Here is a 27,979-nt window from a genome sequence, read left to right on the forward strand (position 1 = left end):
AGTGCTCACTGTGCACCTTTGCACCTCGGTGCTGCTCCCTGCCGCTCACAGATCTATACTGTTCTAGTCCCAGTTCCATGCAGGGTACAGAAAGTCAAATGCTCATGTAACAATTTAAACATCACACCACCACTACCACCCCCCCCCCTTTTTTAAAAGCCCCTGCACAGGAGTACATAATTTCAGCCCCCTTCTTTTGGCTGAAGTTTGGATACTCTTCTTCCCTTGATTATGGCTGGAAAACCAGGGAAATGAAGTACCTATATAGTGGCTGGGTCCTTTTCATCAGAGTTATAAACAAGCAGTGCATATGTATCACTTCCACTTAAATATCTCACACTGTGCAAACGTTTATAGTAAATAAGGCCGTAAGTCTAAGTGTCTGAGGTAGGGTTTTTCACACACAAAGAAAGATAAATCTGGACAGCAGTATGAGTGTGTTGAATTAGGAGTTGTTCTTGGGGCATAAAAATTGTTTTGGGATTTGCCTTAGTGTCCATGTGGGTCTGTGAATGGCATGGCATTCTATGGGCTTAGCTCCAGTGTCTTCACAAGGTAGAGTAGCTGTATGGGTTTGCTTGAGAGATGTGCATTGCTCAACCCATTCTTGTCATGTTTTCTTTCAGAAAAGCCCGTCCTCCAGAGCAGGCACTCTTTAGATGGCTCTAAGCTGATGGAAAAAGTTGAAACTTCACAACCGCTTTGGATTACATTAGCGCTGCAGAAGCAAAAGGGATTTCGTGAGCAGCAAGCTACAAGGGAAGAGAGGAGACAAGCCAGAGAAGCAAAGCAAGCAGAGAAGCTGGCTAAAGAAAATGTAAACAATCTTTAGAAACCTGCTCATTAGAAACACTGATACCATAATTATAACTGTTAGCTAGTTTTATTATGTGAAAGGGGGTTGTTTTTATTTTTGAAGCTTGGTTTGTAAGATTTCATAAAAGCTAAAATGACAGTAAGGAAAAAAAGGTAGTCCCAAAGTTTGGAGTTCCCTTCAAAACCGGGACCTCTGGGAGAAAATACTGTGCAATAGTGTGCCAATTTTAACATAAATTCTGATGCCTTAATAGCAGGTTTTAGCTAATGGCAGTCATAAGCACAACCACTGTGCAGGTGATGGAACAGAAAAATTGTATGCAACATGGTTTTTTCAAAGCTTGAGTAAATAAGATGTTAAGCCTTAATGCTTGGGAATAACCGCTAGATTACTCATTTATAGGTGAATATTAGTAAGCTTAAATTTATTTTTATTGTAACCTATTATTTGGATAAAATGCAGATGATTGAAATGAGCCATCTTGTGACACATCCAAATGCCTAAAGCAAGCACTGAATTCAACTATTACTTCTTCCTGTTCTCCAAATAGCTGTTTACTTCCCGTGGTTTTTTTATTAGTAAGAAAAACACTTCCACTTACAGCAGAGAAGTGATGCTACACAAATAGCGATGCTGTGTATAGATACCACAGATAGTAAAAAGGGAGATTATGTTGATAACTAAGTATATTTTGATGTTTTTATGAGATCCAAATTTCTGAAGGACATGTCCAAATTGCAGACACAGATAACTGGTGGAATAAACCAGCAGTGGGTGTGAAGTTGCCCATAGGTGCACACTGTGTTTCAGTGTTGTCTTTAACAGGTACAGCTGGCTCAAACTGTTCAATATTTTGACTGAAATGACAACATGACAAATATAACCGTGGGTTGGGGTTTTGTTTGTTTGTTGTTGTTTTTTACAGTCTCTAATAACTGTTACTTTTATAAGTATGAGAGTCTTTTTGATCCTTTGCTGAAAAGGAAGTTTAAAGAAAGGACAGGTCTTGAATAAAAGCATCAAGTATGACATCTCTTACTTGTAGCCATTACATGAGAGTTTCTCATTTAGCAGTTTTTCCTTTCTTTTCTAGGCTGCTCTAAGTAATCAGTCAGATAATAAAAGCAGCAGCAGCAAAACAAGCACACTGCAGAAATCTACAACTCAAGAAGGGGAGAAGAAAATTGAGACTGCTGTGTCAAGGCTAGAAAGAAGGGAGCAGCTAAAAAAGTCAAACACCCTTCCAACTTCTGTGACAGGTACAGTAACAGATTCACTTTTACTCTGGGAATAATGTGTTACAGAAATGGTATTGCATGTTTCTGAGAAAGTGAATGAATGATATCTTCCCCCCTCATATATTATCCCTAAAATTACAAACACATTTGCTTTCAGCCCAGAACACCACAACTTGTCCCTGTCTCATGTGCTGGCCATTATGCAAGAAGAACATAATTTTAACAGGTTTTTACAAGGCTCCACGGATTATTAAGGCTGCATTACTGCATTTCCTTAGAATTGCCCCAGTGCAGGTTAAAAAAATTAGGCAGCCTCCCCCAGGCCATATCCAACAGTATTTTTGGAACATGACCAATGCACATTAGAGGGATTTTATTTACTGTAAGTTGCGACTGCAGTATTGTTTTGGCTTTAGGTAGGCGTTTAGCAGAGGGGGGATGATACTTAACTGCTACGAAGTGTATTATTGTGGGAAATGATGCATAGTGTGTTCCTACACCTTCCAGTCTGCCAAGAAGAAATACTCACCCGAGAATATTTGGAACAAATACTCTTGGTCAACTCAAAAATATAAAACCTAATCAATTACCTAATCAAAAGCAAAGGTAGCCTGTCACTTTGAATTTTGGATTTCTCCATCCCAGTCAAGGACTTGGTAAGGAAGGTTGGAACCAGAACCTACTGTTTTATCTGTCACTTCAGCTAAGCTGAAACAATTCCATATTCAAAAAGCATGCACATTAAAATAAATACTTCCCCAAATGGCATAATACTTGGGATGGTATAAGATGACTGTTGAAATAAAGACTTGTCTAATATTTCTCTAGCCAACATTAATCCTAGGCAAAAGGTTTTGAACAAGACTACAGATAGGTGTTGAAGAAACCTTTTTCAGATTTGCACAGTAAATAGTGTAGGCTTCTTTGAAAGTGAATTGAAGCTGATACGTATCAGCTGAATCTATTCAGTACCACTCCAAGCCAAGAACTGTGGAATGCAACTACTGAAACCAATGAGGTAATTTATTTATCTATCTGATCTATAATACAAAAGGTTAGATCCAAGGTATACTAAAGGTAGATCTTAAAAGGGCTAAACCCTCATTATCCTTGGTTGGTCTGTCTGCACTAGAGTGAGAGTTTCAGGAGGAATGACTGATTTTGAATTACATGAAGTGAAAGCATGGAACTGTATTGGCCCTAAAGGAAATAGTGATTGGGTATCTGTGTATTTACTGGCTACATCTAGAGCCAGGTAGCCATTACCAGCTATGCACATATACAAGTATTTGTTTATTGTAGATGATGACACCAATGTGGGTTTTCCACACTTAAGAGAGCATTTAAGGCAGAAGTCCAGGCTAGGACATGTTTAAAATAAAAGTTTGCAGAGTCTTCCTCTAAGGACATCAAAAAAACGCACCCAAAACTTGAAGAAGTTGGTATATTTCAGACTTGCACTTGAGTCTTGTACAACAGAAACTGGTAAGAGTGTATAACCTTTAAAATAGCATAAATTACCATAACATTTAAAACAATCAGCTTTTCAAAGTGTCTGTCTACAGCAATAGTTGCTGCTACTGCTTATTTACTAGTAGCTAAAAATACATGATTAAAGATGGATTTAAAAGAAAATGAAATGTTTTTTGCCATCCCTGCAATTTTAAACGATTTTAAAACATTCAAAACCTGAAAAAGAAATGCAACCAGAAGTCATTTGGACTGAATCTGCACATTAAACAAAAAAAAAAGCTTTTGGCTCATAAAAAGGAAAAAGTGTGGGTGTGGGTGTGGGGGGAATTAGTGAGGAGTTACTTTGTAACTTTAGATTTTTAGAGTTACACTACAGGTTTCAGATAGGGCTTATACCTAGCCAGGTTACCTTCAAGGGTATTCACTTTCTCAGAATTAAACAATCTTTCTCACCTGACTTCTACAATAGACTTCTACAGTTCTGCTCCGTTACGTTGCTTGTTAGATAGAGATCAGTTGCTCATTCAACACATTTTCTTGCTGAGACAGCTGTTTGCCTTAAACACAGTATTTTCAAGAAAATGTGACAAACAGCTGTGGGAAAAACCTGGTTTATTTATTCTTCAGGATAGTCTCATAGGCGTGGTTAACTGAGGCAGGGAGCTATAGGACTGCTTTCTTCTCTGTGCTTATTTAAGAACCCTAATCGGAAGAAGAAATCTAAATCCTCCTGAATACAGTTGGCTTACTGCATTCAGTATAACGTGTTCAGCAGCTGCATTACCAAAAGGAAAATATCTATCTTTATTTCCCATTGTTCATTACATTGCAGATGTAATTAAAATAGCTTATATAAAGACAACAACTGGCAAACTGGAAATGTTTTCTTTGAATCTCACAGAGACTGAAAATTTTGCTCCTACTATTGTGAGTTACCTTACTTGGACCCCATTCTGAAAAAGGAAACTCGGTTCCTCCTAACTTGATTATTCTGCAACTATAATGAAAAGTAAGATTTAAATTAAAAGGGTTGGAAATACATATGAAGTGTTAGAACATGTGCATAGAAAAGAAGTGAAATCTCTAGTATGCTGCGACAAAGCACAGGGTTCAACTAATGCTTTTTTTATCTTTCCATCCCATCAAAACCAGTGGAAATTTCAGATTCTGTTCCGTCAACCCCACTGGCAAAGGAGGTGGCCAAGAGATTCTCTACACCTGATGCTAACCCTGTGTCAACAGAACCAGCCTGGCTTGCGTTAGCCAAGAGGAAAGCAAAAGCCTGGAGTGACTGTCCACAGATCATAAAGTAAACTGTAAAACTACATCTTTGTTGCTATTAATTGCTTTCTATTTATTCAGCTTTTTACATGACAAAACTGAAAATGCATGTATTGAAAGACTGAAAAGTGAACTGATTATCATTTTGCTCTAGCTCTCTGTAAAGTCTATTCAAGTCATGTATTCCATTGCTTGGACAAATAGCTAAATAAGGTCATGGCAAAAAGTTCAGAGCCAGACTCTCTCAAAAACTTATGAATGCTCAGATATTGGATGTAAATTTTAGTATCATAATAAGGGCCAGAACTTCAGAAGCTCCTTAAATTCTGTGGGTATTTGGTTCTGGAATTTTAGAACTCTTAAGTGTTGATCTCAGAAATCTTTTCAACACTCCATTGTTCAAAATAAAGCAAGATGCATGTTCCCTTCTCTTATTCCTAATTTTTTCTTTTAAGTGTTAAACTGTATGAACTGTCAGTTCTATTTGCAATTTGAAAGTTTCTTCCCTAATGATGAAATTTGGGAGCTATTATTCCACCTGCAAATGATAAGTAGAAAGATGGTACTACCCAAGTGCTGAGAAAATTTCTTTCCTCATCGGATTAATACATTATGTCTATATTCCCTCACTCCTAGGACAAAAACAACTCATTCTATTTAAAAAAAAAGTAAATGAAAACACTTGAAAAAAAAAATCAGAAAGTTTTCAGAAAGAAGCCAGAGAGTCAGTGTTTCTTCTAAGTCATTTAAGAGCATCACTGTTTGTGCCATATTTAAGATGCATAAAGACAGTGACTGCAGATTACAACTTTAAAATTGACTGGAACTAAAATAAGGAAACTATTCCTGTGCTCAAGTAGCTGTAGAATTTGTCTCAGTAAGTTCCCACAAGATTAAGACTTGCTGAACTGAAGTTAACTGAGAACAGAAAGGTAAGTTGGTGAGAGTTTCAGGAGTTTTAACTCTGCATTCTTCCTGATTTTACTGCACACGCAACTTCAGGTAGTTAGATATCTTCCTGTACTTTGACCAATACAGCCAGAACACTTCGGAAAGAAGCTTACTTAGCCCATCTCAGGTATCTGCTATGGCAATTAAACACTTTATTACTTCTTGGAACTGAAATAGAAATGTTTACCCCCTCCATCTTACAAAAAAGGCTAAAGTCCACAATGTAATAAAAATTTTACTGTCCTCAATATCCTACAGAAATAGCTAAGTCTACATTTTAAAAAGTCACCCTAGTAAATAAATCTGTAACACACCTGAGTTTCTTTAACAAGGAAGTCTTACAGAAAGTTGCAAATCTCCTTCTCGTAAACATAAGGCTCAAAGGAACCTTTAAGCCTACATCATCATGAAGGGAGATATTTTCATGGGAAGAAACTGTATCATTATGTATTTCATGGAAGTATTTTAGCCAAACTGCTGTATGCAGCACAAGGAGTAAGTAGCACTTTAAATTATGCAGAAAACAGAATGAAACCTGCCGTATCCTCCTGTTCCAGGAATAAAAAAGGACTTGTCAGCAAAAGTCATTATTGAATACACCACTTCTCATGGCTCAGTATAGTGGTTACAATAGCACAACACAATGGACGTGTTAGATCAAGTAGATGTGCAGCAGGCAAGATGTGTTGTTGAAAGTGTTCAAGGCCAGGTTAGATGGGGCTTTGAGCAACCTTTTCTAGTGGAAGGTGTCCCTGCCAATGTCAGGGGGGTTGGAACTAGATGATCTTTAAGGTCTCTTCCAACCCAAACCATTGTCATTCTATGGGTTTTCTTGGGTCTCTTAAGCCATCAGTTTTGCTCGGTTTCAAATTTAAAATCAAAATCTCTGAAGTAGCTTTTTATCCTTAGTATAAGGTATGTAAAACGTTTTATACAGAGTTGACTCAATGCTGCTCTCAAATGCTTGGGGGGCAAAAAACCCAAAATGCCACCTTCAAAGTCAAATCTCTGCAAGCTTATCTGAAGAATTAATCTTGACCATAATCTTTTTTTTTGCTCTGCTAGCACCATGAATTAGCGTATCTTAAGTTAAATTTACACTTCTTCTGAGTTTATAAGCCTGCAGTATGCATTTGTAATCACAAGAAATAAACTGCCTGAAATCCATCTTAGTAATTATTTCCTGGGAGAAGGAGCCAGGCAGAAATATAGAGAAGGTGAAGTAAATCAGGATTAAAGGATTAAAGATACTGGTATTCTGAAAAGCATAGCAAAATTAGGTGCTATTGTGCATGACATGAGGATGCAATTTTCCAATACAATACATTTATAGCACATAGAATAGAGCTTTCATTAAGGGTTGTCTTAATCTAAAGCTTCAAAGCAGAGTTTTTTTCAACCATAAAGGTATCTAGTGTAATAATGGAAACTGTATTATGTACAGTATTTGATGGAAACATTTCTAAAGTGTACATGTTCAACAGTGACATTTCATGTTAACAAAATTTTGCACTAAATACCAATGAAGTGTTACTTTGCTTTGGCTTTGTTGCAACCATTTCTGATAAAGTGTTGGAAATCTGTAAAAATAAAACCAAAACATTACTACAGAGTTTAAAACAGCAAAACTGTTTTAAGAACCAAACAAACCACTATGTAGTATATTGTCTCAATTTTTTGTAACTTACACACACAAAATACCATTTCTTCTGACAAGGTTATATATGATTAACCTCTATGTTCATATAGTAATGTATAAAAACTATAAGATGTATAATTGTGGGGTATTTGTTGTGTACTTTTTTAATTTTTCAAATGTTTTAAAGTGCAATTGTTTATTATACTAATGTCATTTTAATTCTTATTAAACTATAACCCAGTCAAAATTATCTAATTGATGTATGTATTCTGTGTCTCCTTTTGCAAATCTCGTAGTTCAGGTTTGCTTTATAAAGACAACTTTTCACAGTGCTACAAGTGTCTTGCCTAAGCATTTCTGCCAAGGAACTGGAATTCAAAATAGATGGCTCATCAGAGAGTGAGGTAATAGTTTCTACTACAGTTCTTCTAGAAGACTCATAGTTAGAAAGATGCTCTCAGTTATGTGTACTTCTGTCACTGCAAATACTTGATTTGCATTACTAATACCAGGTAATTAATTTAAGGTGTTAAAGACAACCAAACTGAATTTACATGACCTTTTATTAATAGTTCTCTTGCAAAGACACTGTAGCAAGCATTTATTCAGATCCCCTAAAAAACTGACAATGGTTGATTTGAGTTATGCACACTTCATCTTGGAAACCAGACTGTACCCGTAATTGAAATTTAATAAATATACACATGTAGCTACATTCTGTACTTTAGAATACAAGAAGAAACTCCTGCTGGCTTCAATGGAGTTTCGATATATGCTTGACTGAATAGAAGCCAAGGAGGGCCTAGGCTCACAAAAGACGAACTAGTCAGTTTAAACATACTGTAGCAACCAGGTCACTACTGCCAGGCATATACAATGCAGGCTATGTCTTCAGAAATCAAGCTGAAAGTTAAGATTCAAAAAAGGACTTGAGGTACCTTGTCACAGCACAGAAACCTCATCAGACTAGACAAACACCAGTCTGATGCATGGAAGAGCCAGGCACAGGCTAGGCTGGACTCAGAGGAATACATTCCTCCCTCAGGGAGACAAGCATGTTATTCCAAGCTGCAGAGTATGGCACGTTACCACAGTTTCTCCCAACCCTGCAAGTTGAAGCCAAACTACTGACTTACTTTTTCTCATAACATGGGCCAAAGCACAACATTCAAATCCAAACCATCTGAAACATGTTATTTCATTAATTGTAGCTGGAACATGAGGGAGGGACAGTGAAACTTCTGGCTTGGTGCTGAGCAGCCATCAATCAGTAGAGTGATACGTACACTGGACACTGCCTTCTGAAAAATGCTACCTGGGAAGTCTGCAAAGGGCACCTCTTGCCTACAGTAAAATAGACAGAGAGGTAGAGAGGACCTGTGAGTTTTTAGTTTACAATGTAAACAATAAAAAGGAAGCAGCCTAACATCTTAGCTGTTCTTTTTTTCCTGTATATACAAATCTAGGCAATAAACATAATCATTTCTACAGCCGACAACAAGCTTTGTTCCCCACACTACAGGGGAAGAGAAAACCTCTCCTGGAAGCTTATCTACTCCTTCTGCTGTTCCACTCTTGGCATTCAGGATCCACACTTTGCCATCTGTAGATATTGCTGCCAAAAGAATTTTGTTCTTTAAGTCATCACTTTGGAAAACGAATGGTGTTCCATACACACTTGAAGAGGCTTTAAATTTCCACAGTAAATTACCCTCCATGTTACAACAGTAGATAAAGCAATCATGGGAGCCAAAAAATATTTCTTGCTTAGTTAAACTTGAGATGCATGGAGATGAGAACACCGGTCCATTAGTGGAAAACTGCCAAACCTACAGAAAGAATATAACCACCCGTTATCAAAGGTTGTTCACATTATCAGTTTCACAGCAACTGTAATTTTTTAATAGACTAATTGTTGACAGGAAAGCATTTTATTTCAACAGCATGCTAGACTTCAGTGAGGGCTTGTAAACTACTTGTAAATTACAAGTTAAATTTTACACACAGAGTAAATGATAGAAAACTCACTCATAAAATAGACATGCAAGAGTTACTACCTTCTGTGAGGCCCAGATAAAGATGGCCAACTTTGGAAAATAATATTCTTGGGCTGTTGTACCAGAATAAGTAATGAACCTTGAGAATTCTGTTATGCCATCCTTAGCCAAAAAGGTGAATACTCCTTTTGTAATGTATATTTCCTTTGTTCATGCTAATGATGTGCAGATTCCCCCCTCAAGAGAGTATCAGTTCTGTAACACTGCTACAAGCAGACACAGAGCAGAACATGGGTGAAAGCATACTTTACAATTAGAAGAGGCTTAGGAATTACCATATATACTGCATTTCAGCCAAATAAACAGAAACAGTAGGGTTCTTTAAACACGAGATAAAAGCCACATTCATCTCTGACAAACTAAAAAAATATTCTCCTTTAACTGAACATGAAGGCTGACGCGTATTTTGCCAAAATGATGATTTGGCATTTTTTGATAAATGCATAAACACTCTACGAAACCTTTACTTCTAAGTAGCCACCATCCTGCAGAACAGATGGCTTTAAACACACTTGAAAAACTTCAACACCAAACCCATACCATTTCATTTGCCTGTACTACTCTCAACTATTTATTTTGGGTGTAAGCTCTGGACTAGAAAATCTGTTGCTGCACCAAGCAACTTGAAAGTTTGTGGTTTTGCCATGAACTGCATAGATTACCCTAGGCAAACAGCTTTCTACTTTCTCCTCTCTGTAACAATGGACACCTTATTTGGTTCACGAAAAGGTATGCATTAATCATTAAACCTCAGAAACCAGTATTAATAAAGCACCTTATTAAGGGTTTTTTGATGTACGTAAAAAACTAATGACAACACTTTTACCTTTTCTCCAGAATGAGCATAACAATATAAGTTTCCATCCACACACCCAATGCAAACGTACTTCTCATTGCAGTGAGGAGAAGAGAAGAGTGGTTTTCTCAGGAAGCTTTTCCAAATCTTACTCCCTGTCACCTGTAAATGGCAGCATGGAATAACTGTAATTAACATAACTGTAAGAAGCTGCACAAAACAACCCTTTCTTCACAGCCTGATTAAGCCCTTAAGAATTGAGGAGAGGGAGAGGCAACAAAAAGCAGACTTCTCCCATCCAGAATGCCTACCAGAAGCAAAATTACTCTTCAAATATTAATCTAGCAAAATGTTTACTGTTTTCCATGAGATACTCAATACTCCTCTTTCTCCCTTCTCTTCCTTTCCCTAGGCAAAATAATAATTATAATAGCATAGTAGTTTTAATAAATGAGATTCTTTTTCATTCCATTCCCAGTTCCCCGGTCTATGACAAGGACCAAGGAAGGAGAGGGTATTTTGAAAGCAAAAAAAATAACGATTTGACATTAACTATAAACACAGGAGGAAATGCTGCAACCCACAATCTGTGACTGTCACAATAGGCTCCTGAGGTAGCCTGCACATTCCTATTTTTATAAAAAAGTCACTTGGTGTTACAGCTGGGTTTCTCAGCTACTTGTTACTCATGATTACAGAGGGGTGAGGGGATGGAATCTGCTTTTTCTTAACCACAGCCCAGTAAAGCTGCAAAACCATAAACTAGTTTTCTAACTCTAGGTTGGGTGTTACTGGAGAAACTTGTAGTGGGTGGGAAGAAAGATGGTTAGGACTCTTGATCTGGGTTGTGTGAGTACCACATGAACAGCTGTTTCAAGTGACTATTCCTTTTATGTAGCAGGACCAGATGCAAGCCAACAATGCCTCAGACAACCATGAAATATCTATCAATATGTATCATGAATGACATTCCCCAAGTGCAGAGAACAGAATAGGAATCCAACATTAAGGCGAACAGCTCTTTAAATGACTACAGTTAAGGAAACAGTAAGAGGAATAAAGGAGCTTCTTTATTTTTTTCTGACCTCAGAAAGTTTGTGCAGTTTTTTTCTAACCCTACTGTCAAAGGGAGGCAGGGAAAAAACAAATCTAGACATAATCTCACTCACTAGTTAAACTGATAGGGTAGTCTATGGGAATGAGAAGACATTGATTCCAACTTTGGTCTATAATTAGCATGCAAATTCAAGTAAGTCACTTCAGTTTCCTTTATCACCAGATTATTATGGTAACCTTGTGCATAATAATAAGGCCCTCAAATGAAAAATATCTTATGGTAACATCATCTGGTTCCTTTCATCAGAAAGGTGATCTTAACTTCAGAAATGCATTTTGGTTTCATTTAAATTTGAGACTGGGATCAAAGACAAGCAAAGGTACATACTGGGTTTATAGCCAACAGCAGTCCTCCTAGTGTAGCAACATAAAGATGATGTGGTAAAGAACTTAAACAAGGAGATGAAAACACAGCTCCACCTTCACAGTGTAACTTCCACACACACTCCCTTTTCTGTAAGCACAAGAAAAGAGAGAAATTATTTTTTCTACAACAGTTAAAGTTCATCATATTTACAAAGTCCTTCAATTGTCAAGGTTTATCAAACACTGCCTTTAGTCAGCAAACACTAATTAAGAGGTGAAGATATAATCTACATGCTATTATAGCAGCACATATGCCGTTGGCTACATTCTTTTTCAATGACTAAAAGAAATTCAGCTAATGAAGAGGCAGTGTCTGCCCTCTTATTTTCCACCTTCCTTCACCTCTTTCAGAATGTCCACTCTTTTAGATCTTCATTGTTAAGCTTTATAGCTAATATTAATATTATTAAGTTTTATTTCTAGGAGGGCACCCTATTCTGAAACACCTGCAAACAATTTAATAGCTAAGAAACAAGATTTAGTTTGAACCGAGACTAGTAGCAAAAGAACCACAGCTGAGATTACCACTATTTAATACCACATAATCCTAACTTCTCTTGAAGCTGGCCTACCTATTTGAAAACTGCAACTGTAGACTCCTGATACTAACACCACTGGAACTTCATCTTATGTACTATAAATAAGGTCCAAGTTGGATATTTTTCCATACATGAAGGTTAATCAGTATTCTTACATAAATATCCAAAGAATACACATGTTGGTCATGTGATCCTATGTAGACTAGTCCACTGGAAGGGTCTACAACTGCAGAGCTTTTCACAGTATCTTCTGTGACAAAAGTCCAGTGTATTTCTCCATCACTGCTTTGAAGCACATACACTAAGCCATCATAACAACCTGTGTGAAATAAAACACAATGGGGTGGAGGGCAATAATGATTATTTTTATTTCTGCTGCTAGCTGCATCACTGCTAGAAAGAAATAAGATGACTCATGAGATACAGTTTCAAAACGTTTCCCAAAGTTTCTCCTTTTATTTCAAAGTTTTTGCTGATAGTCCATACATTCAAAGTTGACTTTTTGTGTGTACTTTGCAGGTTATGTTTCACCACATTTCTATCAAATTCTACAGTAACAATACTAAAAGACATGAAAAGCTGCTGAAAATGGAGTATAAGAATGTTATTTTAAATTACTTCTTTCCCTAATTTTCCTTGAAAACAAAGATGCTGAAACAATAAAGTCTGTATGTTTTCTAATGAATACTGAACTACAATTCTAGAAACTCTTCAAGTTTTAATGGAATATTCAATTTTTTCTAAGAGTAAATAACAACCAAAATCTAGCAAGAAGATGGTAATATTAGCTTTGTGTGAAAAAACCTCATGACCTGGACATGGGTGCAAACCAGTGATGTATCCGTATTAGCTAAAAGATAACACTATGATGAGTAATGGCAACTCTGTTGACAATGAATATGACAAAATAAAAAAAAAACCTGTTGAAACATGTTCTCTACATCTCTCAAAAGAGTCAAATGACATAATTAAACTCTGTGAAAAATAATCTGAGACATTATGTATTAATTTCTACCTCTATCAATTTTTAAAGACATTTTAAGACTGTAACATCTTTCTATACTTAAAAAAACCAAAACAACAAAGCAAAACAGTTTAAATATCACACCTTAATCAACCATTAAAAAGAAATGGTACCCACTGACTATTCCTTAATAAGGCCTTATTAATAAATTGGCATATAATAAAGCACAAGTGTATATGTTAGATAAGCTCCATCAATGGTTATCGTGACACCTAAATTACTTCTTCCTTCTGCTTCTATTTTATAATGAATTAATTCTGACACAGATATGGAAGTTTATGGAAAGCACAGATGGAGGACATTCAGAGATAAGAAATAAGATTCTCTGTCATTCATCTTGTATTTATCAGAAAAAACATGATTTAAAATGAAGGCTAAAACAAAAGACATACCAACAACTATGAAACTTCCACACTTAGATACGCAGGCAGAAGATTCAATACGATCTCCAAGGTTCTTCTCCCATTTTACTTCTCCCAAATCTAGATCAATTGCCTGCATTGCATGAGAGTGAGAGCCAACATATACAGATGCAGATATTTCGCTAGATGGTATTATAACCAGTGGTGATGCATCAACACATTTTCGTGTATTTGACTTCCATCTTACACATAATGCCAACTTCGCAGTTGCTACATGACTACATTCTGCATGGATCTCCTGTACAGAGCCACAGTCAGTTTTATTTGCCTGGTTTGTAACTGTTAAGACTCTGTTTTCCATTTCACACCCTTGTGCATGGCTTTTCATTATACCTGGAGCAACTAAATGTGGAAAGGATGGTTGCTGTATCAGTTCCATTCCCACCTGTACTGTATTATTTGGTTGCATAAAAGTCTTGGTGAAATTCATAGGAAAAAAATTATTTCCTCTGCTTAGCGCAATAAATGAAATTAACCCTGAAGCAACCTGAAGACCTCTTTCAGATTTCAGTTTAATATATTTTCCATGGAACATCTCTCCACTGTTCCCACTTAATTTTCTTTTCATAACACTGTCATATGTCGTTAATTGGTCTTCATCTGGGAACAGAATTTTAAGAACATGTCTATAAACCTCTTCAATCGAGTGGCTGAGAATAACTTCAAGGAGTCCAGGCACAGCTTTGCCTACAAGCATCTCAATTTCATCATAAAATCGTAGAGCCTGTAAGGAGTCTCCACCACTGTGCAGAAATACTGCATCTTTAGAAACGTCAGCTGAATCACCTAGGAGGCCCAGAGCAGACTAGGGAAAAGAAGAAAGAAAGACGTAACAGTCCATGGGTGTTACACCATTGTCACACACATAAAAAGTCAAGTTGGGTAAAATCCACCTGAACACCCAGAAGTCCCACTAAAAATCAACAACTGAGGAAACTCAATGCTCTGCAAAAAATCACATGACACAATCATAGTGCCAATTGAGGTAGTGATGGAGCAAGAGCTGGGTAGAAATGGGGAAACAGGGAAATACTAATTCTGTACTACAGAATGATTTGCTCATTCAGATTGTGCAGTTTAAGGAATTAAAACAAACTGTGATGTATTTCAGTTGGCTGTTTTCAACCACAATACTATTAATGACAACTTTGCAGATAAAACATTGATGCCTTTTGATAAAATTGGCTTAGGTGCTTTATTTTATTGATAACACTTACATAAACTGGTATCTTTTACTTCCAAATTACTTAAGTAACCAATTTATCTACCTACTCTGGAAGCTATAACACCTTCAATCCATGAAGGATTTTGGATTTGGCATTGTTACTACAACAAACAGCAATTACTATGTTTCCTCTCACTGCACTCGCTATTTAGTTAAGTCTGAGTGTGAAGTACAAATCATCTGGTTTTGGAAGCCACCTTCCTGCTGTCCATAATGGGTTTAAGGCACATCACATCCCTTCAGGTTATCATTTCTATAGCCACCAATACTGCAAGTATCAGCACAGGCAAACTGGATTACTAATTTCACTACATTTACTTGTTCAGGTCCTAGCCACAGCAAACCCAACTTGCAGGTGAAACCTGGAAGCCTACCTTTGAAAAGAAACAAACCACTAATACTGCTTAGTGTCACTTTTCAATACCTTGAAAAATGCATCTTTAACACAGTTTAGAAACAACACAAACAGACATTCCAAGAGACAATTATGCAAATTTGCCATCTATTAAAAAAAAGACTCTTCTTAATTATATTGAGAAATAAGAAACTCTGCTAACACAGTAGCTATTTTGTACAAAGTTCCCATGTCTCAGTTCCTTGTTTCCCTTAGGAATACCCTCTTTGGCATGTGAAGCAGTACTCAAAAAGCTACTGACAGGTTACGTCCTTCCTATGCTAATTGCTTACACCTCATTACCTGCAGTTTTATCTGATAGAGAAATATAAATGACTCCCTCTTGGCCACTGCAGAGTGACTATTTCAGCATTAACTAAACAGAAGGAGTTGTACTGCTTAAATCTATAGGCAGCTAGAATGTTCAGGTTGCATTAGTCATACTTCTTAAAACTGTTCAATTCCTGACACATGTATAATGATCCACTTGCAAAGATAAAAAGCATCCCAAAATACTACCTTCCATAAATACTGCAATCTTTCCCACAATTCCTCTGCGCCACTCAGCTTACTGTCACGCCTTCTGGAGTTTAGATGGTTCTGGTAAATCTTGTTCAGTTCAGATATATCAACTTTGCCTTTGTAGAAAATAAAGTATGATTTTTTTCATTGCTCTTTTAGCATTGACAATTGCAAAACCTGCTCTGCCTAAAAAGTGACTTTATTCTTGCACACACTTCCTTATTTGTATTCAGTGCACCTGCATTTTTTTTACCCAATCAACTATACAGAATCCAGTCACGTTTTTGCAGTTTTGAAAATTTACCCTAGCTTCCCACATAATCCCACCTTCAAGGCCTGATTTTTCCCCAGCTGAAGACAGGGTTCTGTTGTGGACTGCAACAGGAAAGACTGAGAAAGAAATATGCACTGTTAAAACTAAACTGATTTTACCACTACTCTTTGACTCTCAAATGAAACGCTATCAAGAAAACATAATAGTGGCCATGATTTTCTACTAGGAGTTAAGTTATCTGATCTACAGATTTTAAAAGCCTGAATCAGGTCTGAACTTTGGTTAATAAAAAGATAAGTCACACACAAAAAAAAAGGAAAAAAACCCCAAAGCATAGGAATAAAGTTGATTAAAATAAGTGGCAGGGGTACTTAATAATGTCATTTACCATGTGATGTTAAAGGCAAAGCTTTAATCAGGACAAGCTCATCAGGGACTGCGTAAGCCGGTAGACATTTCTGGAGTTCTTTAACTACTTCTTTCTTTTTTAAATCATCTTTGGATACAGCAAACAGAATAAGTTTTTCCTGCTGATACCAGGTCACTGCACAAGCTTCTACCTGACAAAGATCTTCAGCAGCCTGTAGTTAAAAAATATTAGTCTTGCTTTGAAATGCAGTTTATCAATAGAGTAAAATGAATAAAAACCACAATTTAAAAAATACACATTTTTAAAAAGTATTTGCCTCACATTCTTACATCGCATCCTACAAAATTTTCTCTTGTAGCTGAAGTTTGCACTTCTTCACATAAAAATGAACTCAAGAGAAAAATGTCTTATTTGCCTAACTGCCATCAATGAGATATATTTCATGAGTCTGACAATCTTGTAGAACAATTACTATACACACATTGCAGTACAACGTTCAGTATTTTTTGAGGTGTTTATACAGCTCTCAATTCTCCTGGAAGAAACCATACAATAAAACAGGTTTCCAAGAACCAAAATCCTCTTTAAATTATATAATTAGATTTTTGATAATACACCCTCCCAATTTTTTAAGACTCCTAAAAGTCATCTGAAAATGAGTAAGTACCCATGTCTGATGATAATGATGCGTTTCTTTGTCCCTGCTCTTCTATACTGGCATACAGTACTTCCTAAATGTTACGTTACCTGCTGCAAGCATTCAATATTAAAACGTTTGCCGTGACGTTTAATCTGATTGTCTTTCCGCCCCAAGAAGAACAACTTTGCATTCTGCACTCTTACAAAATCCCCTGTTTCTCTCATTGTGCCTAGGGGTACAGTTACTTCCTCATCCAGAAAGCAGATTCGTTCTTCACCACCTACACAAGAAAAGATTGTGGTCCTATATATTAAACGGTTAACTGTAAATGAAAATTATATTTTTCACTGATGAATATTCTGATTCAAAGAATATTTGGCCAAATTCTCCTATACTCTAATAAGTATTGTAAGAAGTTCTAAAAGATTATCATCAATATCTAAACTTCTGCAATGTACAAACTGGGCTATGCACTTAAATTCAGTTAATCCACAAAACTCACTTCAACTATCAAAATGCAAACAGGAAAAAGAATCAATATAATGAGAGAACAGTCTGCAGATAAAATTATAGTAATTTCCTGATCACCATTTCAACAACATAAAAATCAGAAGGTTCTCAGCCCAATAGGAACTTAAATTCTACATTAATCTGTAAATCAGAGGAAGACATCAAGTAAAATAATCGACATATTATCAAAACTTAGTCAACTAAGAAAAGTATCTTAGATGAATAAGAAATATAAAGTAACCTATGAATATTTGTCCCTCGCCTTCCAGAACTGCAGAACCATTGGCATCTCTGACCTCAACTTTCGTTCCAAGGAGTGGTGATCCCAACTGAATAGAGAAATCAGTTCTAAATGTATTAAAAGAGAGAAATAGTAAAAATCTTCTGAACACAAAATAACTGTTCCAGAAATGAGTTTATATACAGTCTTTTAAAGCTTTGGTATTAAAATAAGGTAGATGCTTGGGGCTTCTTTCTACAAATGCTTCTTCTTTAAAATCACCTAAATTTTTTCAAAATTAAAAATGTCAGTGTGCAGGGGGTTCATTTCATATACCAAACCCCCACAGAATTATAGAAAATAAGGCTTGAACAGACACTGAAAAACCCCCAAAGAACCCTGAGAGTTTCAGCCAGTTTTTAAGTTGAAACTTCCATCAAATTAACCAATTTAAACATATGTAGCTTCTAATTCATTTTTTCCCTGTCCTTTGAGCTTTTGTTCTAATTTATTACTGATGTTGTGGCAAGAAGAAGAGTTGACTCTTTCACTAAAGACAAAAATAAAAGAAACTGTCATTTCAATGCTAAGTATGTATCTATTATAGACTTCTGCTGGCTGCAGACTGACTTCTTACTTTCTCTTCACTCTCTAACCTCTTCAAGCACTTACAGTACTTCATTTATTGAATATAGACACTATTTCTGAGTGGGAGTAGAGAATAATATATTTTCCTTAGTATAACAAAATTTATAAAGCAAAGTAGCTTTAAATAACTTTGGTAATATATCGAATTAGGCATGGATTCCGGTTCTATTTCTGTCATAAAGTATTATATTTTATGTTTGAACTCAGAGAAATTAGAATGAAAATAAGTTTTACATGAGAATTTAACAACCCTTTATGACCAACACCTCTTCAAGGGTTGAAGTGCCAGGTTAATGTATCATATCATTTGTCCAAACTATCCCATTTCATACAACAGATATAACTCAAGTTGCATGTATAGTTATCATGCAAGGGAATATCAGAGAGCAAATGAAACACTGATGTAGCTGGAAGTACCTATCATGATCTTCACTCTCCTGTAACTCTCTTTATAAAATACAATGAACAACAAGAAGTCAGAAATTGAGTGAGAAAAGCCAGAGTGTTAAATGATGAAAAGGAAGTATTCTGGAAATACAAGTAAAATTACTGTGAGACCATTGGTCACTTCGGACAATTTTTTGCCGAGCATCCTGGTCAAGTAACATCAGTGGAATCCTTTGCAGAATAGTGTATTATGCAATATTAGAAAAAAAAAGAAAACAGTACCTCGTCTCTACTTAAGTGATTATTTGTGAAGGTTTAAAAACCCTAAGCAAAAACACAGTAGCAGTAAGAAGCACGTGTATATATACTGATTACATCTGAAAATAAACTTAAGCATTTTTCCTTAACATGAGTAAATCTCAGAAGTAACATTCTGAACATGACAGAAGTAAGCTAGGACTTTATCTTTGCTCCAGGGCTATGATTAAAAGTTAGAGAGACCCACTTCTTTACTCTCACTGACTGCTGTGTTAGGTTTCCTCTCTTTGACCATGCACGATCTTACTGGAAAAATCTCATGATGACCAAGAGTGCGGCTAACTGAAGTTACTAGCAAATTGGGTAGAAGCCATTTGTCTTCAGAAGTGCGACACTGATTCAATAGTGTCAAGTAGTGAGACAGCACACCCTGGACTAGACTAGTCCATGTTCAATATGTGGAATCACAGGCTGGAATAAGGAAGAGGTCTAGATATAGAGATGACTAAAACCATGACGTATTATGTGAAACTTAACAGGTCAACAGTACACAGTATTTCAGACTGCGTTTCTGTCATTCAAGAATCATTCATCAACAACTATTACTTGAGGGGGACATATTAGAGCAAGAGACACTGGATTAGTTTCTCTTGGTTTAGAGAGACTAATAGAGAAATAGACTGAATTAATCTATTTCTACATTAAAAACAAATGTAACTTCTATCAGCATAAACACTTGTGAGGACTCAGTAGCCCTGGAAACAGGAGATCAAAGTTCTATTTCTAGTAATTTTCATCATTCACATACATTCACAAGCCATGAAAACAGTGACTTTTCCTACCTAAAATCATCACTAAAAACCTCTTCAGGAATCTTGTAGCAAGTGGCCCAGCTTGACACTTCAGTAATACCATACAAATTAAAAATACTTGTTTTGTTCTCCTTGTGCTTCCAACTTTTCAAGAGATTCAATACGGGAAATGCTTCACCACCAAGGGCTAAGACACGAAGAGAAGTATTTGCAGACAACACTGTGGATTTAATAATGTGAGCTCCAAATCTTCTGAGAAGAGTTGGTGTTGCCTGAATGATAGATATTAGAGAAAGACCTGTTATATTTTTTCAGTATATCTGTAGCCATCTTCCTGCTTTACCATATCCGCTGTATAGCTATATCGTGGATGTACTTAACAACCATCTACATAGAGCAGATGACACCAACCATCAAATATGGTACAGTAAATTTATATGTATATGTACCTCAGTGGTGTTTTGGGAGATTTTGCTTTTTATGTGAAGCCTTAATGAGTGCTATCAGTACCAATCTATGCTCTTCTGCAGTTTCTTCTTTACTTAAATGTGTTATGGGTTCCCTATTGTGCCACAGCTATTACCTAAAGTGTGTGTAATTTAGTTCTCATGTTAATTACTTTGAAACAGAAAGCAGCAAACAGTATTCTCTTGATGTTACTATTTGAGCTCTTTCCCCCTTCATTCCAGAACCTTACTTCAGCAACAACCTATACAAGTGATTAACCCGCGCACAGAACTTTTAAAGACCTTTCCATTGCACTAAAAATTCCAAGGATGGCAGATTCTGGGTTATTCCTGATTTTTGTAAATATAGCAGAAAATTAGTTGTTCTGAAAGCCTTCTCATCTCACTCTAAAATGAGCAAGGGGGAGGGGGAAAGAGGGGAATTAAAAGGAAAAAAAAACAACTTCCTTAAATACACCTCCTGTCAAACTAATGGTAATGTAGAGCCCTTTCACTGAAGGGAAAAACAACAAACCATTTTAACAAGAACATTTCACCATCATTCTTGCCTACTTTTTCTAGTAAGAGGACTGGAAAATTAATGGAATTATTTCTTACCAGGTTTTTTTCTTCTAGTAACAGATGAAGATCATCACTTTTCAATTGATCATTTTAATTTTGGTGAATTAGGGAACAAAGACAGAGGGGAAAAATGACTCCTTCCCTCCTTCATAATAACTTTTTGGATTTCTCAAGGCTACTCAACCAAGTCAAGAGGGGAATGTAATGTCATGCTATAATTTAAGAAACATCATAAAATTATTCATCATCAGTTAAGCTCTAAGGAAAACATTTTTGTCATTAATTCAGCTGGGAACACTTCCTTCACTGATTTAGAAAATGATAAAAAAAAAAAAAATCACAAAATCAAACTTTTCTTGGAAAGACATCTCAAATGCCTCCATTTACCAAATTTCAGCTTTTCTCTGTTACTGCTTAACATGCTTAAAGTCCCATGTATCTTAAAAAGTCTTAAAACCCATACTCTAAAAATTTTGCTAAACTGATCAAGAAACTTGTATATGATAGGAAAATCTACACTATTGAGATTTGTAGCAATCATAATAATTAAAAATAAGAGCAGAAAATAAAGTTATGAAGTATTTGTAACTAGTGGATTTTTCTCTGCTGTGGAATCTTCATTTAACTACTCATTAATCTTAAATTTACACCTTATAATCTCAACTACCACCATTCCTCCAAGAGAAAAAGAAATATCAGAATTTCTATGAGTGCAAATGCTTCAGAATTACAATATTAATGGCATAACAAGGCTTAGGGGTTGATTTATCATAATTAATAGACTAATCAGACCATACTCATTTTGTTCAAAGTCAGTTACAAGTGAGATAAGTTTCTAATGACTTTTCCTAATTTATGTGTCCATGCACAAGTAGTAGTTTTTACAAAACATCTTGTTACAGTACAAGGCAAGGTCAGACTTACTCAGCAATGCTGGATGCTCATAGCTTCAGGTAAATTTTCCAAAAATTAACTTTAAGACTATTAAAATTGAAACAATATAGGAGATGATGCATGCTAAGGCACAAGGAGCACATTAAGCCTGATACAAACAGGTGGCCTGAAAACAATGTATTGCTGTGGAATCAATTATTCTTTTGCTCTCGTTACTGTAAAAGCAACAAACATTTTATCATGCTACAAATGGAAGTGGTTTAGTTGTATTTTTAGCATAAGTGACTACCATTAAAACTTATAAACTGTTTATGAGGAAAGGCTCCAAGCCTATTAAAAGTGCTAAAAATGTCTGTAACATGTTACTCCATTACCAGATTCTTCAGAACTAATTGCTTAATTAACAGAATAATTAATTCTTAAGAATTAATGGTTTCTTAAGATGAACACTGGTTTTATCTTTTGTTCCTTGCTGTCTGTCACAAAATGTTTGAGGTTTTGATCAAACGGTAATTTTCTAATCAGCTAACACTACAGCAAAAAGGATAGCGTGAGCTGCGTCCTCAAGGAAGAATGCATCTGTTCTATTCTCATTAGCATCTAGACTGATGAAAAAGCAGCACACATTAGGAATGGTGAGAAGCAAGACACTGAAGACACTTATCTTAGGTGTTGCCTACCTGCAACACTGTCACATGGTGATGGTGAAATAGAGCAGCCGACAGCTCCACAGGTATCATTTTAATAGTGTTTGGTACTATAAGAATAGAGGCTCCACTTGTCAGAGCAACAAACAATTCAACCACAGACGGGTCAAATGTCAGTGGGGAAGCCAGGAATAGCAAATCATCCCATGTGATCTCAAATATGGATCTAAAATAAGAAAGCTAGGAATTACAATCTGACGCATGCTATTAAAAAACATTTTCAAAGTAGAGGAGCAGCATGAAAGAAATGTGCTTCAGCAAAGCTAAGGTCTTAAGGGCTGCTCTGAATATACAGGCATAGGCAGGCCAGACAATTTGAGCACAAGTTCCTGCATCAAGACTGTAACTACTGATTAAATTAATGAGGTCCTTTACTAAGGTATATACCACATTACAGACAAATACAGTATGTTGGAGGATGCCTTTCAACTAATGGATGCTTATTAAGAAACAAATATGGCATTTTCCATAATTTCTGGGTTTTTTTACAAAGTATTAAACGAAGCAGAAAGAAGCCCAGGTAGCCTAAAAAGGAATTAGGATTTAAAATTACAGAACATAGTAAATATAATCAATAGTTAATTTTGTTATATGTTTCTTTTAAGCTGCAAGCCAGAATACCCTATGTGTCAAATCTGTAAAAGTATTTAAATGAAAACTGGAAACCACACTTACTTAAGATGTTGAATATTTGGCACTATACATTTATGAGGCACTCTGACTATTTTGGGGATCCCTGTAGTTCCTGATGTATGCAAGACATATGCTAAAGAGTATTTCTGGCCAACATCCATGTATGCTCCTTCTGATGTTTTTATTTCGGTTTGATCTGGGCGAATAGTATATCCTGGCTGTGAGTTAGCCATAGCTTTGGAAGGTTCATATTTACTTGTCACATTGTCTACTTGGGGATTTAAATCCGTGTTGTTCAAGCTCATTTGGAAGAGAGTTAAACCAATATGTTCTATTGTGGAAGAATTGTGGTTAAAATAACCAACATGGGACATCTGGAATTTCTGTAAGAGAAAAGAAATAATTTAAACAGCAGAACTCAGGACATGCTGTTATTGTTCTACTTTATGCAATGATATATGAAACAGCGTTTCATACAAATAAACTGATTTTTCATGCCTCTACTTTTTGAGGACATGCATCAGACAATTTTAAGCTTGTGCATTTTTATATATTAAACATGAGTGAACACAAACTTTATAAATGTGAAATAAACGATTCTGTAAGCAACTAATGAAAAGGGAAAATACAGAATTCAGCAGAAAACAAAGAACTCTGAATTATAGCTAGATGGTTCAAACTTGTCTATTCACTTTGCAGTGAGTGAGGGTATAAGATCTGGGAGGAGCTTGACAAAAGGAAACAACAGAATTAAATGCAGAAGTTTTTTCAACTATTGCAAAGATTTGCAACTCTCATCCTTGACATACGGAGAAACAAGTCTGGAAAAGTCTTCCAACGCCACTGCCAAACAAGCTTGCCTCACAACATTGTAATAGGAAAGTAGGCAATTTTTTTGAAGGGAGGAAAAGTACTTTGTACTGCTAATTTTAATGTTCTTTTCCAAATGAAAAAGACAACCTCTTGACGTGAAGAAATAAAATAACCCCATCCAAGCTTATTAAACCAGAATACAATCTGAGTAACTGCACATTTCTAAATTGCCCTTTAATGCTTCCTGTAGATGCCTGAACACTTACATTTAGTTTGTCATTCTCAACAAGGATATACTGAAGATTGCTTTTCTTCATGAAGTAAGTGGATAACATTGGTGGTGCATCTGGATCAATAGGAGCATAGGCAGCTGGAACTTGAAGGATTCTAACAAGATACAAATGTTTTTAACTTATTAAAAAAAAAGAAGAAAATCCTCTTAAATATCACTAATATTTCTTTTATACTTTTATAGTTCCCAGAAATAGAAAATGTATCCATAACATGACTTTTAAATATTTTGTTGGGAAAAAAAGTAGGAGAAACAATCAGTGTTGCCTTTTGGTATTTTACAGCAAGGAAAAAGATTAAAGCTAGATGGAAACATTCAACATTATTTAAGGCCAACCAGGACTTAAATGACAAAGGTATCACTGACATCAACAGCACATTTGAAAAGTTTCTGCTATTGACTAGGAAATGAAATACAAGCATTTTGTTCATGTATATAGATTTATAAACATATTTTAAGAAACCCACTTGAAGTCAGCACGCTGAAAACATTTTCTGTTCTCACTAGTCTAACGAATCCTGCATCATAAAAACCTAAGCACGTACTCTAATTTCTTCCCAAATAAACGAGCACAGAAATACTCATTCTGCTCTCACTCGCTCCGCTTTACATTGTAGTGCTTCCTCAACAGTTGCTCGCTACAATCCCCCCCTCTAGTGGCTCCGCTTGATAAAGACAAACACTTGAATTAATGCCACAAAAAGCCAAGACAGAAGTGGCAACCACAACATGCAGAGCTTCCACAAATCTTCACATTTTTTTGTAAGGCTGGGTTAACACGTACAATTCATTATATCTCCTCTCTGTGCAAGTAATTTATCACTGCAGTAATGATGAGATCCAGAATGCAGACTTGGAAACTGATGCATTCTACATACTAGAATAGCCACTGGTATCACCTAAGATTGCTCTGCATCATTTACAGCACTTAACGACTCAACAACAACAGCTGTAATGATTAAAACGTCCCAGTATTTCCCAGTTACACAGAAAAAGAAAACAGTGTTGCTGCTCAGTTCAGTGGGTTATAGGATCTTTAATCTTTAAACCAGGTGGTAAGTGACCCCAGCATGCCTCATCCAACCTCCTGCCAGCTGTGACAGCAGATAAGGTTGTTTGGGACTTTATCCAGTCAGGTCTTGAAAACCTCCATGAATGGGACCTGCATATCTCTGGACAACCTGTTCTACTGCTGGACTGGAGGCAAAAGTGTTTCCTGAACAATGAGAATGTTCCTCAGTGCTTCTGGGAGGTTTATGATTGCAGAGCTCTCTGAGTCATTTCACTCAAATCTCTATACTCAACTGTGATACATCCTCTTGTGTGCAGTGTGACAATAATAAAATACTGATGCAGACCACCCCCCTAGGAAGCACAACCGCTGCTGTATACATCAGCTGAAGACAATATGCTTGGGATGCTGCAATTCTACATTACATCATACATGCAGTGGATATAAAATATACACACATAAAGGATATAAACATTAGAATTCATCAGCAGAAGTAGGGTTTCAAAAATTGATGAATTAGCTTGAATACTGAGATCACAAACATTGTAATCTCCTGGCCATTAAGTAAGCAATGTTACTTTCGTGCTGCATTGCTCATTACTTTATCCTACAATGTTTGTAATGGAACTTGAACTGTGTGGTCATTTAGCTTAAAGCATGAAACTTGTTTTCAATGCATCATTTTTTTCCTATCAAGACAAGATTAAAAAACCTGCATACTCCTTTTCTTGTATAGATACATTTATTCTGTTGGATCACCTCCATTTTTAAGCAAGTACAACAGATACTTATCATTAATTTATTTATATTTCTATAAATATGCTTAATTGCTTTTTTTAAAAAGGGAACGGTTACAGACACTTTAGATGAAAGAATTTAAGATTCAAAACAACTTTAGCAGTGGCTTTCCAAAAGATTAAAATACTGCCATTTTTCCTTAAATAATGCCAGACTACAGTGCCTCTTGCCTGTATTACTACAGTATTACTGCATTTTTGTTATTAAAATATAAGCAAACTGAAAATTTGCTTTTAGAGATGACCCATAAAAACACAGATTGCCAGCATTCAAACCATTACCCTAAGATCCAAGATGGTAAGTTTATTCCTGGGTAGCAGTAAAGGCCTATTTCACATTTTCCTTGCTGGTCACAGAGCTTTTGAAGGAAAGCTGTTAATTCCACAGCAAGCTTAACCACCGTTGCATATGTGTAGAAAGTTGGAGGCTTGCCATTGCACTCATCAAACCAAACTGCTTTTCTATCGGAGTAGAGGCTTGCTGCCTGATTCACCAGTTCCTGAAGAGTCATCTCAGATGCATATCTTCAGTACCCCTGGAAGATTAACAGACCAGACTGTGTTGTCACCACCTCACTTTTAATGCTTCAGTCAAATTATATAAGCACAAAAAGCACTACCAAGAAGGAAGATCCGTGGCATAATCTCACAGCCTCACCACACTTCATACTGCAGAAGCATAATGCTTTTTACTTCTACTTTGCCATAGGTCTGATGCTAAGGCCCAGGATACAGTAATTCACCATTATTTCATTGCACAGAGATAGTTTGTTCCTCACCACTACACCTTTATTTGTAAAGCTGGGCAGCACTGGATTAGTAACTTTATGAGCAGGAATTAATTAATAACGCTGTCATTACTAGAACTGTGAAATACGAATCCTTTTGCAAAGGTAACCCAACGCATGGATTGCCAAGGCTATTGGGGTAGTAGCGCTTCTGCTGCCGCACGCCTCAGCCCTACCGCCTCTCCCGTCATGCCCATGCCCATGCCTACAGCGGTGACCGAGCCGCGGACCGGAAGGCTCCAGGCCGAGGCCTCTCCCGCCTTCACCACGGCAGGGTCGGGACTCAACAGCATTCCCGAGCCAGGACTGGCGAGGCCCGCACACCCCGCCGCGCTCAGTGCCCCAGTTTCCACCCGCGATGGGCACAAAATGGCCGCTCCCGGGGCACCGCGGTACCTCTCCGGGGCTGACGCCACCAGCGCGGCCCCACCGACCGTTGCCGCTGACCACTGCGGCCGCGGGTCCCCCACCTGAGGCAGCGCCGACGAACAGCCCAACACCCTCCTTAGCTCCTCCACCACCTAGCAACAGAACGTCAGCTCTTCCGATTGGCGGCACAGTGCTCGTCGTGCCCAACTCCGCAGTAACGCGGCGTCTCATTGCCCAATAACCGTCGCGCTGTTGGGGCGTCCACAAGCCGCACCCGATCCACCAGTGGCCTGCGTGGGGCGGTGCCATTTTTTTCCTGAGGATGAGATGAACAGGGAAGATGCCAGAGCCCTCCGGCAGCTTTTCCTTCAGACAAGAGAAGGGGGCTAAAATACCCGCAGGTGGCCGGGGTGAAGGGGCACGGTTTGCCCGCCACACTCAGGAGTTCAGTTATATCTGTACCCAGGTAGTCGCTCTCTCCCTCCTTCCCCCACCCCCCCACTTCAAGAGGTGGTACAGGCCTTCCTGCCGGTGGGACCGCCGTTGGGACGGAAGCCCGGGCGGGTCAGCCGTTACCGCAGCCTCTGCGGAGGGTTATAACGCTTTGCTGTCGGGAGCTCGGTGGGGCGAAGGGGCTGTCGGCTGGGTTTGAGAGCCGGCACCGGTA

The 27,979-nt window shown here is 37.1% G+C and overlaps 2 protein-coding genes across 5 annotated transcripts in view; one reads left to right on the forward strand and one right to left on the reverse strand.

Annotated features, from left to right (window-relative positions):
* The window catches only part of CRACD (capping protein inhibiting regulator of actin dynamics), a 120,149-nt gene extending 115,299 nt beyond the window's left edge, over positions 1 to 4,850 (forward strand). For all 3 annotated transcript variants that reach the window (XM_061370676.1, XM_061370667.1, XM_061370656.1), the window contains exons 8-10: positions 627 to 817; positions 1,911 to 2,076; positions 4,681 to 4,850. In XM_061370676.1, coding sequence (XP_061226660.1) covers positions 627 to 817; positions 1,911 to 2,076; positions 4,681 to 4,841 — 518 coding nt within the window. In that variant the 3' untranslated portion in view covers positions 4,842 to 4,850. The remainder of the gene's footprint in view (positions 1 to 626; positions 818 to 1,910; positions 2,077 to 4,680) is intronic.
* A 3,096-nt stretch (positions 4,851 to 7,946) lies between these two features.
* Positions 7,947 to 27,865, reverse strand: AASDH (aminoadipate-semialdehyde dehydrogenase). 2 transcript variants are annotated; one of them, XM_061370699.1, is made up of 15 exons: positions 27,340 to 27,865; positions 26,438 to 26,691; positions 24,321 to 24,441; positions 23,284 to 23,624; positions 22,582 to 22,774; positions 20,010 to 20,251; positions 17,896 to 18,002; positions 17,252 to 17,424; positions 16,523 to 16,715; positions 15,858 to 15,976; positions 13,690 to 14,524; positions 12,429 to 12,592; positions 11,697 to 11,822; positions 10,283 to 10,414; positions 7,947 to 9,228 (listed from the first exon to the last, which is right to left on the reverse strand). In XM_061370699.1, exons 2-15 carry the CDS (start codon positions 26,665 to 26,667, stop codon positions 8,830 to 8,832), a joined length of 3,375 nt encoding a protein of 1,124 aa, XP_061226683.1. In that variant the 5' UTR covers positions 26,668 to 26,691; positions 27,340 to 27,865; the 3' UTR covers positions 7,947 to 8,829. The 2 variants fall into 2 exon arrangements, with proteins under 2 accessions (XP_061226683.1, XP_061226673.1); XM_061370689.1 differs by having other exon boundaries at positions 27,414 to 27,864.
* Positions 27,866 to 27,979: the final 114 nt, after the last annotated feature.

The sequence above is a fragment of the Neopsephotus bourkii genome, unplaced genomic scaffold (genome assembly GCF_033783945.1).
Source record: "Neopsephotus bourkii isolate Nb327-2 ecotype Australia unplaced genomic scaffold, CSIRO-AGI_Nbou_v1 NB_168, whole genome shotgun sequence".
Taxonomy (NCBI): domain Eukaryota; kingdom Metazoa; phylum Chordata; class Aves; order Psittaciformes; family Psittacidae; genus Neopsephotus; species Neopsephotus bourkii.